Consider the following 17,286-nt stretch of genomic DNA (forward strand, 5'->3'; position numbering starts at 1 on the left):
TATATATATATATATATATATTGCATAATAACAAAAATATTGCAGTATAATTTTTTTTTCTAAACAAAAAAAAAATAGAAAAACATTGTCACGTTTCTGCGTGAGTTTGTGTTCAGAATGACCTGAAAATCTGGTAATGTAGTGTGTGATCCTATTATTAACACTATTTACAGTCCCAGCCTCAAAGGACACAACAGAGCAGTGGATTTATTGATTTATTTGTTGTATATTGCTGCTGCCACACAGATCTAAAATAAACATGCAATTTATTTCCCAGCTGTTTACAATCTTCATAGACATAACCAACTGTTTTTTGTAACTCGCGTGTTTTTAACGTAACGTAAACTTGTGTGTGAATGAGAACTTAGTTTAGTACTCACATGCAGATGTTTTTAGCAGGTACGAGCTGTAATGGTGCAGCTCTATTCTGGAAAAGGGGGCGGGGAGCAGCAGCTCATTTGCATTTAAAGAGATAGGCCAGAAAAACAGTGTGTTTCTGCTTCCACTCAAAATAGGCATTTTCAACATGATATAATAAATGATCTGTGGAGTATTTTGAGCTGAAACTTCACAGACACATTCTGGGGACACCAGAGACTTATATTACATATTGTAAAAAGGGGCATAATATGTCTTCTTTAAGCAATCAGACATATGGTGGGTGATCTAAAATGGACAAAACTCCCTTAGACTTATATTGACATAAGCCATACTTAGGGACCAGAAAATGATAAGAGACTCTTTTGGCTTGAGTCAGTAAGTAATCACCCAGAACACCCTAAAAACTGCACAGCAGTGACAAAAAACCACCACCAACACCCTTGCATAGTGGTGGTGACTTAACAAAGACCGTTTCATCAGAAAAAGCTATATTAAGTTGTAACCTTTTGGTGAATATTCTTGAGAAAAGGATTCAAGACCTAAATAAATAAAGACGTAAATCTCTCTCACTTCGCTTCAGGATATTTGTGATTGGAGATGGTTCAGACTCCGGCTCGCCATCCAGTCCTACTTTAGAGGAGAGAAGGAGACCCGGAAACCTGCTCATCTGGCAGGAGAGAGAGAGAGCCCAACAGCAGAGAGACAGAGCTAGCACGTGAGTGGATGATGGGATTAAATGAACGTGCGGCGTCAAAAAAGACCGTTAGGCCTTAAAAGCGATAGAACTAACAAGCCTGTTTACTAATGCATGGCAAGCAATAAAGAATCTACAAACACACATTATGGCTATAAAGTGTATAAAATGGCCTTTTTCATTTCCTTTCTGATGCTTCATCATCAAAGGCCTCGTGGTTGTAAAGGAATCCACTGTTACCTGCTGCTGCGTGCCTTTACTTCATTAGTGTCTTAAAGCACAGTTAGAGTCTTGAATCATTGTAAAGAATAGCCAGAAGGAGAAAATCAGAGGGGCTCTCCCAGAATGCCTATATTTATAAGAACAAAGTCTTGTGTGCTTTTCTTCTGTATTATGAGTCTATTGACTAATAAACGTTTGATGTCTTACAGTTTGCAGAAGATGACTGTAAAAACAGGAAGTAACTTGGCAACGACGACAAAGCACGGAGGAACAGGAAGTGTTTCAGGGTAAGAGTGAGCGAATGGCCTGCATATGCGTTTGTCTTCTGCATTTGAATGCGTGCTTTTGTTAACATTTTGTTGTGGTAATCCGAGTCTCTTTTAACAGAAAAGGCAAAAATCTGAAATTGAGACACTCAAGGGACCAGATTACTTGCTGTGGCTAAATAATGAACAGTCAAATCAAACAGACATACTGTACCTTATTTAAAATGAGCTTGCCTTCATAAAAAGGCATGATGTAGTTGTAGTATTACAACCTATTTCTATTTCATTTTGTAGTTGTCTAGGTGGTGAAGTTCTCAAAGCAGTTAACACGCTTTTGTAGTTTTGCAATCAGTTGATTGTTGATCTTTGTGTCCCTCTAGTGGTGATTCTGATAGCAACTCTCCACCCAATGGCCTGAAACAGAGATGTGCAGTGAGTACTTTTACTGGAGTGTTTAATTATACATGAGAGTTTAATACTTCCTTAAACTTATTTCTCTCTCTTCCTGTCAGAGTGTAGATCAGGTTTCTCCATCCTCTCAATCGGGGTCTTTACAGCGCTCCATCAGTCGCCCAGGTACCCTCCATACCAAGATGCTTCTAGCTAAACATCACGTTATTAACAGACAGTACAAATGAAAAATAGCATTTAAGATCTATCTTTTTTTTTCTTTCTTTCTCACTTTCAAATCAGGCAGCTTTCTGTTGGTCAGTGCTGCAAATCCACATGACCAACTTGAACCTGTTTTGGAATATGCTTGGGCAAATATTTCACATTCATGTGAAAATATAGTTTAATTTACAGGCACTCCTAGTTCCAGTAAATTAAAGGGTTAGTTCACCCAAAAATAAAAATTAGGCTGTGTTTTACTCACCCCCAATGCATCCTAGGTGTATATGACTTTCTTCTTTCAGACGAATCCAGTCGGAGTTATATAAAAAATTGTCTTTGATCTTTCAAGCTCTATCGTTGTACTCAGCGGGTGTTGCATTCCTTCTGTCCAAAAGACGTGAAATAAAAAGCACCCTTCCACAAAAAAAAGTGTCTCACACGGCTCCTGGGGGTGAACAAAGGCCTCCTGTAGCGAATCGATGCGTTTTTAAAACACAGCCTAATTTTTATTTTTGGGTGAACTAACCCTTTAAGTCACTAAAATAATTATAATTAAAATTTAAATAATTGCATTTAAGTTTTACGAGCTTAATGTTCTTCAGGGATTTTTTTAACCAGTTAAAAAAATGTTATGAAAGTAATTTACATGATAATTTTCAGTCATTCATTTAGCTTCTTTTAATGCTTTTCGTCTCATTTAAAGGGTCATGAAACCCCAGACTACTTTTTCTGAGATTTAAGTGGCAATGGACCATAGTACATCGATGACGCGTTGGTGTCTATTAAATTATTCATGAGACTACCTGTTCTTATCGTATGAGAAGACGCTTCGCTTAATTATTCACAACAGCATGTGTTGATTTGCTATGACAGACGTTTCAGACTGTGAGATGACATCGCGCACATTAACTGAGAGAAACGTTCATGGATCGAAGAAGAGTGTTTGTTTTTGCTTTGTAATAAGAGTTCAGCACAAACGCGATTCATTCACTTGGTGACAGCTCTGTGACACAACCCGTCAAAAGGCTTATATAAACGCCTAAGAATAAGCCTTAAACGTTCTCAGAGGTGCAACAGCGCGTTCATATATATGTCATTTATTTGTGTTTTTAACTCGATGGGAGCGAAATTAAACTGAACGTGAAGCTGTGTGTGTTGTCTGCTCCGCTGCGCACCACGCTCAATTTGTGGTTTTTTTTTTTTAGCTTTTTTTAAAACTGGTGAGAACTAACCAGTGCTGAAACTTCATGACCCTTTAAAAAAAATTCAGCACTGTGACCACCAGAGGGCAGTGTTGTTTCAAAAGTGCTTTTTGACAGGGTTTTATTGTTGTTGTAGTTGAGAGTAATATAATATAGTTTGTATCTATACGTGTATACCTTTATTTATATACAGTAGCACTTTATACAGTACAGATTGTTTCAAAGCAGCTTCACAGTAATAAACAGGAAAATAACAGAATCAGTGATGCAGACTTCATCAAATATGAGACAAATCCAAAATCTGTTTTAAAGCAATACAATAGTGTAATTATTCAGCTCAAGTCAGTTCAGTGTTGTTCAGTTCAGTAACTGTGTAAAGTTGATCAATTATGAAACAAGTTAAATTCAGCTTAAAGCAGCTCTGCTGAAGACAATGATAATATTACTGAATGAACCAAGCTCAGGGGACCAATTCTTCTCTGGCCTAAATATAATATAATCTCGACACAATATATTGATTACATTTTTGTTTTATTAACGTCAGTTTTTCTGTGTTCTGCTGAAGCTGTATTGGTACCCAGTCTTAATGCAACTTCAGTATTTAATGAATCATGTTTGTATCATGTTCCAGATACATCCTCTGTGAAGCCCTGTTCTCCTACAGGTTCTGCTCCCAAACCCAACAGCTTCTTATTCCGCACATCCTCACGCTGCAACGTCAAGACAGGTACACACACATAGAGAAGTAAATCTAGGAATATAGGAGCTATTTTCTTGATTTGGTCGATACTATATGTTGTCTCTTTCTCTCAGGATCAGGAAACAGTTTGGCGGAGTCTGGCTGCAGTGACTCCCGCTCCACACTCAGATCCCCTCGAGAGGAGAGAACAGACATCTTGCAACTGCGTAAAGTAAAGAGGCATCCCGTATTATTCATCTCACCATCTCTAGCTCTTTTGACACACCTCACCCCAATTTTTGATACAGACGTTTATTGTTTACTACTTATTTTATTTGTAGTAATTTTTTTTTTTTTTTCAAAATATATTTTAGAACTAAAATGTACACTACTGTTCAAAAGTTTGGGTCAGTAAGATTATTATTATTATTTTTTTTTTAAGAAATTAAAGCTTTTATTTAGCAAGGTGCATTGAATAGATACAAAGTGACAAAGTTTTTATAACAATGTAAAAGTATCATTTCAAGTAAAGGCTGGTTTCTTTTTCTGAAAAAAAAAAAAATTGTATCACAGTTTCCACAAAAATATTAAACGGCACAACTATTTTCAACATGAATAATAAGAAGAAATGTTTCTTGAGCACTAATCAGCATATTAGAGTATATTTCACAATAGTACTGTTTTTGATCAAATAAATGCAGCCTTGGTGAGCAAAGAGACTTCTTTCAAAAACATTAAAACAAATTTCACAAATCGATCCCAAACTTTTGAACAGTAGTGTAATAAGTAATACATTTTATTAATAGCTACATTTTCAGGTCACTGTGAGTGTCCCATAATACTTTAAATAGTTTGTATGATTATTATTATTATTATAGTCCAGTATTGTTTAAGGGTTGGACAGGAGTTTAATATTTATGATTTGCCTGATTTTCTTCAACAACATTCAGCTGTTTTATAAGTGACATGTTCTGATTTGATCTCTGGGGTCTTGAAAAAGTGTTATGTATCTTCCAAGAAAATTCCCTCCAGAGATCTGTTTGTTTAGTTTTAAAAGTATTATTATTTTTTTTATTTCTTCCCAATAGTCTCACTTTTTCCATGTCTCTCTGCTAGACTCTGGAGTCGCGTCTGAAGATCTCTGTGCCTGAGGATCTGGGAGAGGAGTTGTCCAATGGCACAATTCTCTGCCAGTTGGCCAATCACGTGCGACCCCGTTCTGTGTCAATCATCCACATCCCCTCACCGGCAGTGGTGAGCTAATGCTTAGACCTTATTCTCATCATGGCCAAAACATAATCTAGTATCTCATAAAACAAGCACCATGTCTGGATCTTTCGGTGTAATACTTATTCATCCATATTTTAAAAAGGCTGATCCAGGATCAGCTAGATTACTAGCAGGCTGCATATCCTGTTGGATTCTAATTTTTATAATACTGCCAGAAAGCGCTTTTATTCAGAAACATGTTTAAGTGGAATATTTTGTAATGTATCACCTGAATCTATTTTAGATTTTTTTGTCTTATGTCAAGTTAAAATGGTTTATATAATAATTTTATGGCATTGAAAAATTAATAAACAAACAATACCAGCAGGCTGTTCTTGAATTGCTTTCTAATGAATGTATGTGCAATCTTTCTATCTGTTAAGCCAAAGCTGAGTGCTGCCAAGTGCCGCCTCAATGTCGAAAACTTCATTGCCGCATGCCGTAGACTGGGAGTCCCCGAGGTAAACATAAATTTAATCTTTTATTGTTTGCTTCTTTTATTATACTCCATATTATTTGTCTTCCTGAGATGTGTTGTCCGTGCTGTTTGTAAATGAGAAAAATCAACTTCGCCCACTGACATATGACTGCAATAATGTTGAAGCTTTTTTACGTTGTCTTTCAGTTGCTTCAAGCTCGATTTGCTCCTTTTTGTGTGCTCTCTTTGCCATTTTATTTTTATCTTGTTTATCTTAAAGGGGTAGTCACCTCAATACTGTATCATGAACTGCACGCGTGTAAATGAACAAAGTGCTGTGCTTCGTTCTGAACCCTGCAGTGCATTTATTTACTTGCTGTCAAGCTTGATGGTTAAAAAAAAGGATGCTTGAAAACTTAAGACTTAAATATTAGCATCATTTTATAGTTATAGTCATTTTATACTTGAATTAAATTATTTTTAAATAATCATTTAATTTACACTATAATACTATTGTTATTTTACAATATGTTTCTTATTTTGTTTAATTTTTTTATACATCACAATAAAAATAATAGTATTTTATTATCATATAGAAATAGTCAAAACTGTGGGAATGTGATGTATAAAACTCAAGTAAAAAATACTTTTTTCCCCAAAACATTTATCCCTAAATGGATAGTTTGACCAAAAAACTTTTCATTTTTGGGTGAACTATCCCTTTAAATGATCCTGCTTTAATGTTTTTGTCTTTGCTCAACACTTGTGTCCAAACATCTTTGTTTGTCCCCTCTGCATTGTTCTTCCTGTCCTTTTGTCTGTCTCTCTCTTTCTCAGATGGAGTTGTGTTTAGCGTCTGATATCCTGTGCAGTAAGCTACCTGCAGTGCGCCGCTGTGTGACGGCGCTCCTGGCAATAGCAGGAGGAGAGGAGGAGGTGAACGAGGACAACAGTGGCACCTCTCCCTCTGTCTCTCCTGCCTCTCCTTTTTCCACCGGCTTCCTGCTCTTCTACTCTCTCCTCATGGCTTTGCTCTATCTATTCTACTGCCGCCTTATAGCATAGTGTGAGCGAGTATCAATGTGTAAATGTAATGGATTTCAAAGTCCATCTTCTCTGTACTGTGAACACTGTCACAGACACCGCTGATGCCGTCTGACATGTATATCAGAGCAAATTCCTCACCCATAATGCCTTTCAACTTACACATTATCCCCACAGATATCTAAATGGTTTGGAAAATGAGGGTAGTTGTAAGACTTAAGAACTTTTTTCTACAAATAGTGAAATATTGAAATATATCGCAAATTATCAGAGGTCTTGATCAGATATGGAGATTTTTCCACAACAAAAATCCTCATAAACAGCTCATCAATGGCCACATACTCCTTTTTATTTAGAGGATGTGGAATTTGTCTGTATATAGACGTGGTTTCCACTCATGAAGGGCTTTTCCACCTGATTGCCTTAGCATTGCTGGTGATCCCAGGATAGGTGAGACACTTTCTAGCGGTCTTTGTAAGGAATTTTGTTATCCTAAGAGTTTTAAAGCACTGGCACAAATTCCCCATCCCTTTTTTTTTTCTTCTCTTGAAGGGCTTTAATATGGCTTGTATTTGCTCTGCATCAAAGTGCCTGTAGGTTCCTTCTGTTCACGCAGCAGTGCAAATGAGTTTGTAGCATCTGGTAAACAGTCTGTTTAACAGTGGCTAACAGTGTGGTGATGGTACTTCTCAGCTTAATTTGGTTTAATTCACACGTTGTTGAAATCTGTCAGGGCTGAGTGGACGATTTCACTTTGCTTTTCTTATCTTGTTGACCGTGACCATCAGAGGGCAGTGCTGTTACTAAACTGTCCCTTCAACACTTTTTGACGGTACTAATATGATTCAAAGCTGCGCTAACTTGTTACTTTTTTTGAATGTTCGTTTTGGTTTTCTTGAGAGCATCTTAATATAATTCTTATATGCAAGCAGTTCAAGATTAAGTTATTGTTTCAGTTTATTTATGCTTTTCTATGTTGTGCTGAAGCCGCATTTGGTGGAAACCCAGTCTCACTGAGCACATTATCTGACTAATTAAATTGAACAGATTAATTGAGTAATACAACTCTGATTAAAGGAACACTCCACTATTTTTGAAAATATTCTCATTTTCCAACTCTCTAGAGTTAAACAGTTGAGTTTTACCATTTGTTACACCTGAATGAGTGTATAGTTCCTAGCCATATCGGCCTAGAAAATCGCAGACTAATAGAAAATAAGTCTTAGTACACGATGTAACTACAGAAGAGTCAGGTTTTAAATAGGAAAAATATAGAAACTCTTTGGTCATTTTTGAGCGAGATGCTAACGGTCTAATCAGATTCAATGATCTATGCTAAGCTAAGCTAAAAGTATTGGAGTGTTCCTTTAAATAAACACAAATGATGAAAAAAAAAAGAAAGGTCAACCTGCTGCAATATAACCACTGGCACTCCAGAGCTGATGGGGGCAGCAGAGAGTTTAGAACGGTCATTTTGGTTGTTTAAGAAGGTGAATAAGAGGTGGAAAAAAAACAAAAAAATAGTTAATTGATTAGTGTAAGTGTGGTGTTTGAAGGGTTCGCCTTCATCAGTGCTGAAATTAGTCTTGCATCATGAATATTTACAGTACATTCTGTCTCAGTTTGTGCATTACATACGTTTTTAATTATGTATTTGCAATTATCTTGTATTTACTGTTATGGAAATCCACAAAGATCAATTATTTTTAAACCTATGTTCTTTGTTTTTTTTTTTTTTTTTGCTGTAGAGATGCTAAAATGTCTGTCCAGACTATTTTCAAAAATAGTGGAGTGTTCCTTTAAGGTGGGGGAAAAAAAATTGTGAACAATAATTTTGTTTTTTTAAATTCACGTCTGTGTTACTGCTCATGGATGCACAGTGTAGATATGCAGACATTACCAAATTACAACTTATAACATTGTTTTTAATTAAAGATGAAATGATTGTGAGTCGTGCTTCTCCACAGCCTTCTCCGTCTGCCGTCTCCTGATTCTAAATGTGGCTGAGTGGTTTTGTTGTCCTGTAATGTGCCATGAGCACCCATCTTTTCCGGTGCTGTATGCTGATGTTGCTTTTGTATTCCGTGCCTACTTAATGTGATTTAGGAGCTTTGCCGACAGTTTACTAACGAGCAGCCTCTCATCTGGAGAGAATGATAAGAGGAGAGAGGAAGAGAGAGAGAGACTGGAAAATAAGGGTTTATGAAGGGATGTGCTATAACTAGTTACTAACGTATCATCCCTCACCCTACGATGTCTTAAACACATTTTAAGGGAGTTTGTACAAATGTTGTATGTAAGTTGATGAGGTTTTATAATATTGTACATTGTTGTCAATGCTAAAGCTAATCATAATAGACATTTGATTTAAAATGTCCACTCTGATAATGAACTCAGACTTCACATGTAGCATAGACAGACTTCCTTACAGTTGCTCGAGAGACCTCAGCCATATGAAATAAGGATTGTGATGTGCTACATGTTGAAGGCTTTTATAGAGGATGACTGCTAATTCTACCGTCCTTCTCATACATACGCTAGACTCCGTTTAGAGGGCCCTAGATCTACTTGAATGTTTCAGTCCAAATGTTATCTAGTGGAAACTGTTGCAACACACGAAATGTGTTTTGTAATATTTATAAAATACTATGTATTTAAGAAGTTAATAAGTTTATATTGATATAAAGATTTTTTTTGTCTGTAAAGAAATTATTAAAAAACTGAAACACTGATAATTATGTTTTGTCTGCTGCTTTACATGTGCTTTTGTCAAATGTTCATGACTGACTGTTGCTCTCGCTCATGATTAATTCTGCTTTAGTTCATTGTCTCTCTGCTGAGGTTGAAATCCTCACATCAGCTCGTCTCTAGCTAGATATTCTGTGGCCTTCACCAAAAGGTAAGTGTTGATCCGTCGTGTGGGTAGTAGTAAACAGAGAAAAAGAAAAGTATACACTGTTACACAGTGGGATCCAAAGGGTAAGACCACATTGAAATTCTTTTTTTGTTGTTGTTGTCACAACCCCCCACAAACTTGTGGACAGTGCTGCTGCCGTTAAAGCAAAAAAGTATGATAAAAATTACAAAAGAAACTGCTCTTTGAAAAATCAGAAAAATGCTTTTGGAGACTTATAGACCTCACTGTGTGTTTGTTTATACAGGAAGCTAAGTATTTACACTACCTTTGGGGTTGGTAAGATTTCTTGATGTTTTTGAAAGAAGTAATTTGATCATTTATTTGATAAAAAAAAAAACAGTAAAAACTGAGATTTTGAAATATTATTACAATTTAAAAGAACTGTTTAAAATTTTCCATTTGATCATTTATTTAATAAAAAAAAAAAAGTAAAAACTGAGATTTTGAAATATTATTACAATTTAAAAGAACTGTTTAAAATTTTCAGCAGCCATTACTCCAGTCAGTTGAAAACCGTTGTTCTACTACATATTTTTTTTGGAAAACGTTACCTATTTTCTTCAGGATTTTTTAATGAATAGAAAGTTCCAAAGAACAAATGTATTTGATAGAAATCTTTAATGTATCATTATTGATGTTGTTACTGTCACTTCTGATCAATTGAATGCGTCTGATAAATAAAAGTATTTATTTCTATGAGAATGGTAGTGTATGCATACAGTACGTTCATATGAAATGTAAATACTGTAAGAGTTTTTGATATAAAACTGCAGGATAGAACTGTTTTTTAGATGAAAATACAAAAATAGAAAAAGTCTTTATAGCAGCTTCAAGCATTTGTACAATTAATCAACACTTAAAATTGATGAATGTCATTGCTCTGAGCAAACTGAGTTTTTAAATAATTTAAAGGGGTCTTATTATGCTTTTTCACTTTTTCAACTTTAGTTAGTCTGTAATGTAGCTGTTTGAGCATAAAAAAGATCTGCAAAGTTCAAAGTCCACGTCAAAAGGAGATATTTTATTTAACAGAAATCATTTTTTAAAAACTACAACGAACGACTCGTTTGGACTACAACGCATATTTTCCGGGATTTGTGATATCACAGATATCGACGAATGGGACAAGACCTGGTTGAGCTGCACTAGAGAAGGCAACGAGTGTCATCACTATGTCGGAGACACGCTAGCTTTCCCAAGGCAGACGAACTTAGAGTGGTTACAATCATCCGGGTTTAAATCGCGCTCAAATTGATTTGATTTTGAGCAATATTTACACTGAAGCTCGCAGGTGGCTATGGTAAGGGGCATGACATTTCCCGACCAGGCGCCGAGTGCTGCCAGTCACAACACACACTGGCCCAGCTAACCAATCACAGAACGTTTCGTATTTCAGAAGGCGGGCCTTCATTTGATACAGGAACTATTCGAGCCGTCCATGCCAGACTGGGGAGAGAGGTGTTGTAATAATGTAAAATATGTGAAAAATAATGTGTTTTTCAACCTAGTATGAGAGCCTGTTCTAGTACACCCCCAAAACAAAATCAAGACTTTGTAAAAGAGCATAATAGGACCCCTTTAAAAAAGTGAGTGTTTCTTCCTACCACACTTGCCGGTGTTACCGTGTAAATGAACTAATTAGGACAGTATCAAACAGGTGCATTACACTGAAATCGTGTGAAGCACTTTATCTGCGTACAGCTGTACTTTCATCAAGCAATTCTTTTGATTACTTCTGAAATCATTAAAGTATGTCAAAGCAGGAGAGTGAATTCTTATGCGCCCATTTGTTTTCTATTTATTATTATTTTTTTATTAATTAACTGGCCAACTCATTTTTCACTTTGACATTATGAAGTGCTTTGTGTTCATGGGGGAGAACAGTTCCTAGTTAATCCTCAATGGTGTCACTTTTTCTTTTAATTATTTTTTCTGCATTAAAAATGTCTCTGCCATTAAAGAAAACCAGTTATAATTTCAGAATTCTCCTCATTCTCCTATAATTAACTATGTGTTTCCTTTATGAATTGATGAATTTGTGCATTTGGATCTACAAACTCTTTGTTTATAATACTCGTCTCAAGTAGAGTCAGCCATGCACTTTTCTTCATAGCATTTCAGTAGTATATAACTTTTCTGAGCACATGACATATAAATCATAATTGAGTTCTACATAATTATAATGACAATAATAAACACTTCCAAATAAATAAATAATTCCAGTAATTGATGCCCCTAACAATAAAGAAATTCATCATTGCCAGTTGCCATATGGCTGCATTCATGTTTTCTGTTTACTGTAAAGCTGTGTTCGTAAACTTGACAATATGTGAGCATACACACCTATTTAATCTTAACAGAGAAGCATGAAAAAACCCAGATGTTGAAGAAATGTTTTTAATAGGGCAATAGGAAAAACCACCTCAAATTATGTGTCTTAAAAACATCATTATTGGCTTCTTTACGGCACAATAGTGGGTTAAAAACACAATACGTTTGCATTGTAATACTGCTGCGCTGTTATTGTGTTAAAGCAATGAGTTTACAGCAAAATCTGATATATACTGCATGTGTGATATACAGCCTGAATATGGCAATAAGAGCCTTTTCTCAAATGCAACTCATCCATAATCTATACTTAATGTATACTGTTAGGGTTGACTGAACTTAACAATTGGAATGCATGATGGATTTTCAAGATGGTCTGCTGGCTTGTTATGCTCCCCTCACTGTACTTCACCCTGGGATGAAACAGCATCTCCTATGTGAAATGCTATAACTGCATGCAGTGCCGACGCCGCTGCTGTGCAATATAGCTGGCAATTCAAAGAAATGATTTTGAGATCAAGTGTTGTGCTGCATGCTTTGCCTGCCCTTCCTGTGTCACGTGTTTCAGAGAGTCACAAGTGCTTCTTGTTGCCACTTTTTGTATGTGATCCTGTCTGCACCTGAGGAGGATCTTGCATGTTGTAGGTCCTTCAGATGACAGATGGGAGTTGCATGCCTCAACCATCCTTAGGTGCATGGAAAGCTTTTCATATTGAGGTCTAGGGTCTTGCTTGTTTACCCAGAGTGCACTTCACCCTTCAGCATCTCCTCTTAGAAGCATATATTTGCAGATTTTAGGGCCTGCAATACAAGAAACAATGTTCCTGGAGCTGTCTGACTGTGCCAAGATGTTTTATTGCTTATTTTATGATCTTTTTTTGTAAACCAATTTAAACTGGTATTCTTTTTTCATCATCAAATCCCACCAGGACACACTGTGTCCGCCGCAGCTGATTCTGGAGGAAGAGGGGCTCACGCGCATCGCTCAGACCGTTCAGGCACTTTTGGAGTTGCCTACGTCAGGTTCCCGTCGCTCATCCCGTCAGGACCCCTCAGGGCTTCCTCTTCAATCCACGACTCAAAATCAAGATGCTGCCTCCTAGTGATCAAGTGAATATTTCCAGCACATTTCAGATGCACAATGTTTTTTTTGTTTTTTTTTTCAAATGTAAGAAATTTTGATCAGCAGCCATCATGTAATAATACCAGCTTAAATGATTTAGCATGTTGCCTGTTACAACCCATGTACAGAGGATTTTATGTAAATTACAAGAACAAATTCAGTGCGGCTATTGAAACAGACGAAACGAAGCACAATAAAGCAAATTTAACTTAAAACTGCTTGTCTGTTGCATATTTATGCAGAATATATGATGCAAGACGTTACCTAAATGAGCCTCGTTATTGAGGTAGTTGGCCGTTCTTGTGTAATCATTTTGTTGGTGCTTCCTCATAATTGAAAATTAATTACGTTTGTAATCTCAGCTTTATTACAATGCAAATTTAATTGGTTTTTCACAGGTAATTACTCTTGCGGAGCAGCAAAGGTGGCAGTAGTCCTGTGATAAGCTAACAACAGCTCTTCGGCTCAGATTGTGACATTTTGTGCAGATTTGGAGTGTCGGACAAACAATGTGGCTCCCTATAGCTCTGCCACGACACCCTTATTTAGCAATAGCTGTGTGTCAAATGATCTATTTAATTTGCTGTGAATTAAAAAGTAGTTTATTAAGAGTGTAGCTAAAAAGCTGAAACAACCTTTTAACCCCTTTTGTTTTATTTTAAACCAGTGACTGGGATACAAATTTGGGAAAATGAATCTCCACCTTACACAGTTGGGAATAAAGTGAGTTGATTATCCAGCTTATTATGTTAAACAAAGACTAAAAACCGAAATTGCTTAAATAACGTGATTCAGCAGCTCAATTGGGAAGCGGTCTGGATTCTGACGTGACTCTAAAACACTGAATTTCTTGTGTTTGAGTCATTATGTTTTGTGTAACTACCATGTTTCATGACTCATTCAGTCTCATGTTTCTGGAACACAGTCAGATGTTCTGATGTTGAATTTCTTGGTATAGTTTGTAATTGATTGGTCTCTCAATTACAGTTACACCATTCAGGCCCTGAAACAGCAAAACAACCCACAGCATACTTCTCCATTAGCATTGCATCACATCTGGGATGAGGTTTAGCTTTTAGTACACAGTGCTCTGTTTTCCATGAAGATGTTTACATCCACCAAAAAGGCTAGCATCTGACTAATTTTGCTGCTTCTGTCAAGTGACAGATGAATATGATCCAAAATAACATATAAGTTATTTAGACTACTGGGGCTAGTTGTCACTTTTTTTTCTTTAGTAGTTAATTGTACACATGAACCTGCTGTTTATTGATATTCATATTGAATGGATAGAGACAGTAGACTTTTTACTATGTAGTACTGTAAATAGTATGCTCTTCAATAGTTTTCAGCAAAAATTAAATAGCAAAAATAGACAAGGTAACAAAAAAATTCAAGCCGCTGTTTAGGCCAATTGGTTACTGTAATTAATAAATTATATAAAATAACATTCAAAACAGCACGTACAATATTTGACAACCAAAGTGATTTGTCTCTTTGTGTTTGCAGTATCATACAGGAGTTTTCTCTTCTTTCTGCATGGATGTTTGGACACAATAACATATCTATGAATGTTTACGTTTCACTCGTGGGTGGTATTTCAGTTGTTGAGCTTTAATGATCATTCATTTTCACTAAATAATATATGTTTCCTAATACAAAAATGGGTGCTCAGAAATGCTTTTTTCATAATGTCTTTTGATACTGTGTACTCTATCATGCCAAATGGACTCCAATGCTGTTACTTGGTTTCTTGAAAGGTAATGACATCTTAATAAATACTGGGTACAATGGGACTAAAATCTTTATGATCAGAGGTAATAAACATATGCCACAGCCATATCACCCTGCAGCCCAAGACTGGTTGCCCACTGAAGCTAAGCAGGGTTGAGCCTGGTCAGTACCTGGATGGGAGACCTCCTGGGAAAACTAGGTTGCTGTTGGAAGAGGTGTTAGTGAGGCCAGCAGGGGGTGCTCACCCTGTGGTCTGTGTGGGTCCTAACGCCCCAGGATAGTGACAGGGACACTATACTGTCAAAAAAATAAAAAAGCACCGCAATAAAGCACTATATAAATGCATAATTCATTCATTCATTCATTCATTCATCATGATTTATTACAGATATGCTGAGAAAATACTTGATTGTTTGTCAGTTTTGTTGAATGTGATTCATATGTGGAATATAACTATTCTAACAGCTCAGCTTCCAGGTGTCCATTTTCTGAAAGTGAAATAAAAAGTCTTTATAAAACACTTAGTTAAAGAGGTTCTGAAATGCCAGAGATGATTATATGAACAGACAACTGATAGCCTACACCATTTGCTGAAGTAGCTATTTTGAACAAGTGTGTACTTAAATCCACTCAAAAAATATCTTTCAGATATCAAAAATATTTGCATATGAAAATTTTGCAAACTACATCTGTAGTGTCTGAAGTATGGTGTTAAAGACTTGTATTTATTCTTACATCAGCTTTAATCAAAAGCACATTTTGCCGGTTTACCCAAAGTAGCTAGGCTACATTTATTTTCAGTATATACAAAAGAGAAAATGTCTCACTTTTAAGGAAGGCTTTTAGCACCATTGTACCCTATTTGAACCTAAATATAGCCTACTTTCAGCACACCAGTATGAAGCCACAGAAGTTGATAACATACTCCTTACCTCTATCATGAAAACAGCTGAAGAAGAAAGAGTCCCCCCGGCAGACTGGAAGAGGAATCTTAGTAAGTGCCTTTTCTGTGACACTCAGGGGGGAAGATGAATGTGAGAAGTGACCTATCTGAGCTGCTATTAAAGGTCTGATTCAGAGGTTGGGTGAGAAAACAGCAGCTATTGAGATCAATTCAGTTCTGCCACTCTGGAGCTTTTGAGCGAGAGATTTTACGTCGCTAAAATGGCAAACAGTCACTTACGCTCCGCTTCGGCTCTCAAAAGCTCACAAATTCACATTTGGCACCAAAGCAATAGCTGTAACAATTGGAATTGTTGGAAATTCCACAATCTACGCCACTGGATATAACGTAGCCGTGAGTGAAAGGCTGACAGGCTCTATACTCATCGCATGCTATTTTACATTCAGTCTCAAATGGAGCTCTGCTGAGTCCAAAAGCTGTACTGTGGTAGACATACCAATTTGATTACAGGCGGCCTGCATCAATTATTAATGTAAGCACTTTCTTCAAAGTGCATCTTTAATATCGAGCGCAATACTCCTAGACTCACCTGACCAACATCAGCTCAGACTTGGCTCACTTTCTCAGGCATGTTGCCAGTTGTGCCCCTGATGATGTTGTAATGGGAGGTTTGTTCTTGCATGCAATCGGCAGAATTAGAGAACAGCAGTCACACGGGATCAATATTTAAACATAAATCGTAGCACAGCTTTGATGCCTAAATACTGTTGATTAATCAGAGTTAAGTGCCCTGTTTTCTGGCCGCTGAGGAAATACTGCTGTAAAATGTCTTGTGTGAATATTGCTGTGCTTCAGTTTCTAAGCAGTGATGTGCTCGATTCTCATGTCCAACCCAATATGCAGTGACATTTCCACTTGTTCTAGGTTGTAATTTGTTCTACATTCTTGTATCATGTTCTGTTCTGTTGAATTGAATGCTGCTGCATTACATTGCGTTTCATAACGCTTTGTCCCATTCTGTGCTCGACTTTATTTGATTACGCTCTATTGAATTACTTCTTACTCTGCTGTGTTTCATTCTGCCCTTGTCTTATGAAGTTAAAGAACAGACTGTGGCCTCCAGTGCTATTGACTCACCAACGATCTAGTCACATTATCATGGACATGTTTCAGAGCATATGGCTCTATGTAAGACATTGTAACCTCTCCAAGTAGCTTATTTAATGGGGTCCTGCTTTTCTTGTTCATCCGCTTTGTGGGATATGCGATAAAGTCGAGTAAGAATCAAGTTTAGTGCTGTTTAATTTTTTTGGGCAGTTGCTTATCTGTGCTGGACAGCTGCATCTCTTCGGTCATCAAAGTTTTGAAGGATCCTGAGAATAATAGTCAGCAAAACCAGTCCACTTTCTGTGCTCTGGCAAGAACTATTAGACGTGTTCAATAAACTAAACTAAGATAAAATTAAATAGAATGAAAAGTAGTTAGTTTGAAAC

General features: G+C 36.6%; 1 protein-coding gene across 3 annotated transcripts in view; it reads left to right on the forward strand.

Moving 5' to 3' along the window:
• LOC107661958 (leucine-rich repeat and calponin homology domain-containing protein 3-like) overlaps window positions 1–13,342 on the forward strand; it is a 47,931-nt gene extending 34,589 nt beyond the window's left edge. The window contains exons 10-18 of one of the 3 annotated variants that reach the window (XM_016451781.1): window positions 962–1,096; window positions 1,507–1,584; window positions 1,944–1,995; window positions 2,076–2,139; window positions 4,009–4,104; window positions 4,191–4,288; window positions 5,173–5,310; window positions 5,709–5,786; window positions 12,962–13,342. In XM_016451781.1, coding sequence (XP_016307267.1) covers window positions 962–1,096; window positions 1,507–1,584; window positions 1,944–1,995; window positions 2,076–2,139; window positions 4,009–4,104; window positions 4,191–4,288; window positions 5,173–5,310; window positions 5,709–5,786; window positions 12,962–13,135 — 913 coding nt within the window. In that variant the 3' untranslated portion in view covers window positions 13,136–13,342. Of the gene's footprint in view, window positions 1–961; window positions 1,097–1,506; window positions 1,585–1,943; window positions 1,996–2,075; window positions 2,140–4,008; window positions 4,105–4,190; window positions 4,289–5,172; window positions 5,311–5,708; window positions 5,787–6,580; window positions 7,882–12,961 lie in introns of those variants that run through there. The other 2 variants (XM_016451780.1, XM_016451782.1) reach the window with 2 other exon arrangements.
• Window positions 13,343–17,286: the final 3,944 nt, after the last annotated feature.

This window comes from Sinocyclocheilus anshuiensis, unplaced genomic scaffold (assembly GCF_001515605.1).
Source record: "Sinocyclocheilus anshuiensis isolate Anshui unplaced genomic scaffold, SAMN03320099.WGS_v1.1 scaffold603, whole genome shotgun sequence".
Classification (NCBI taxonomy): domain Eukaryota; kingdom Metazoa; phylum Chordata; class Actinopteri; order Cypriniformes; family Cyprinidae; genus Sinocyclocheilus; species Sinocyclocheilus anshuiensis.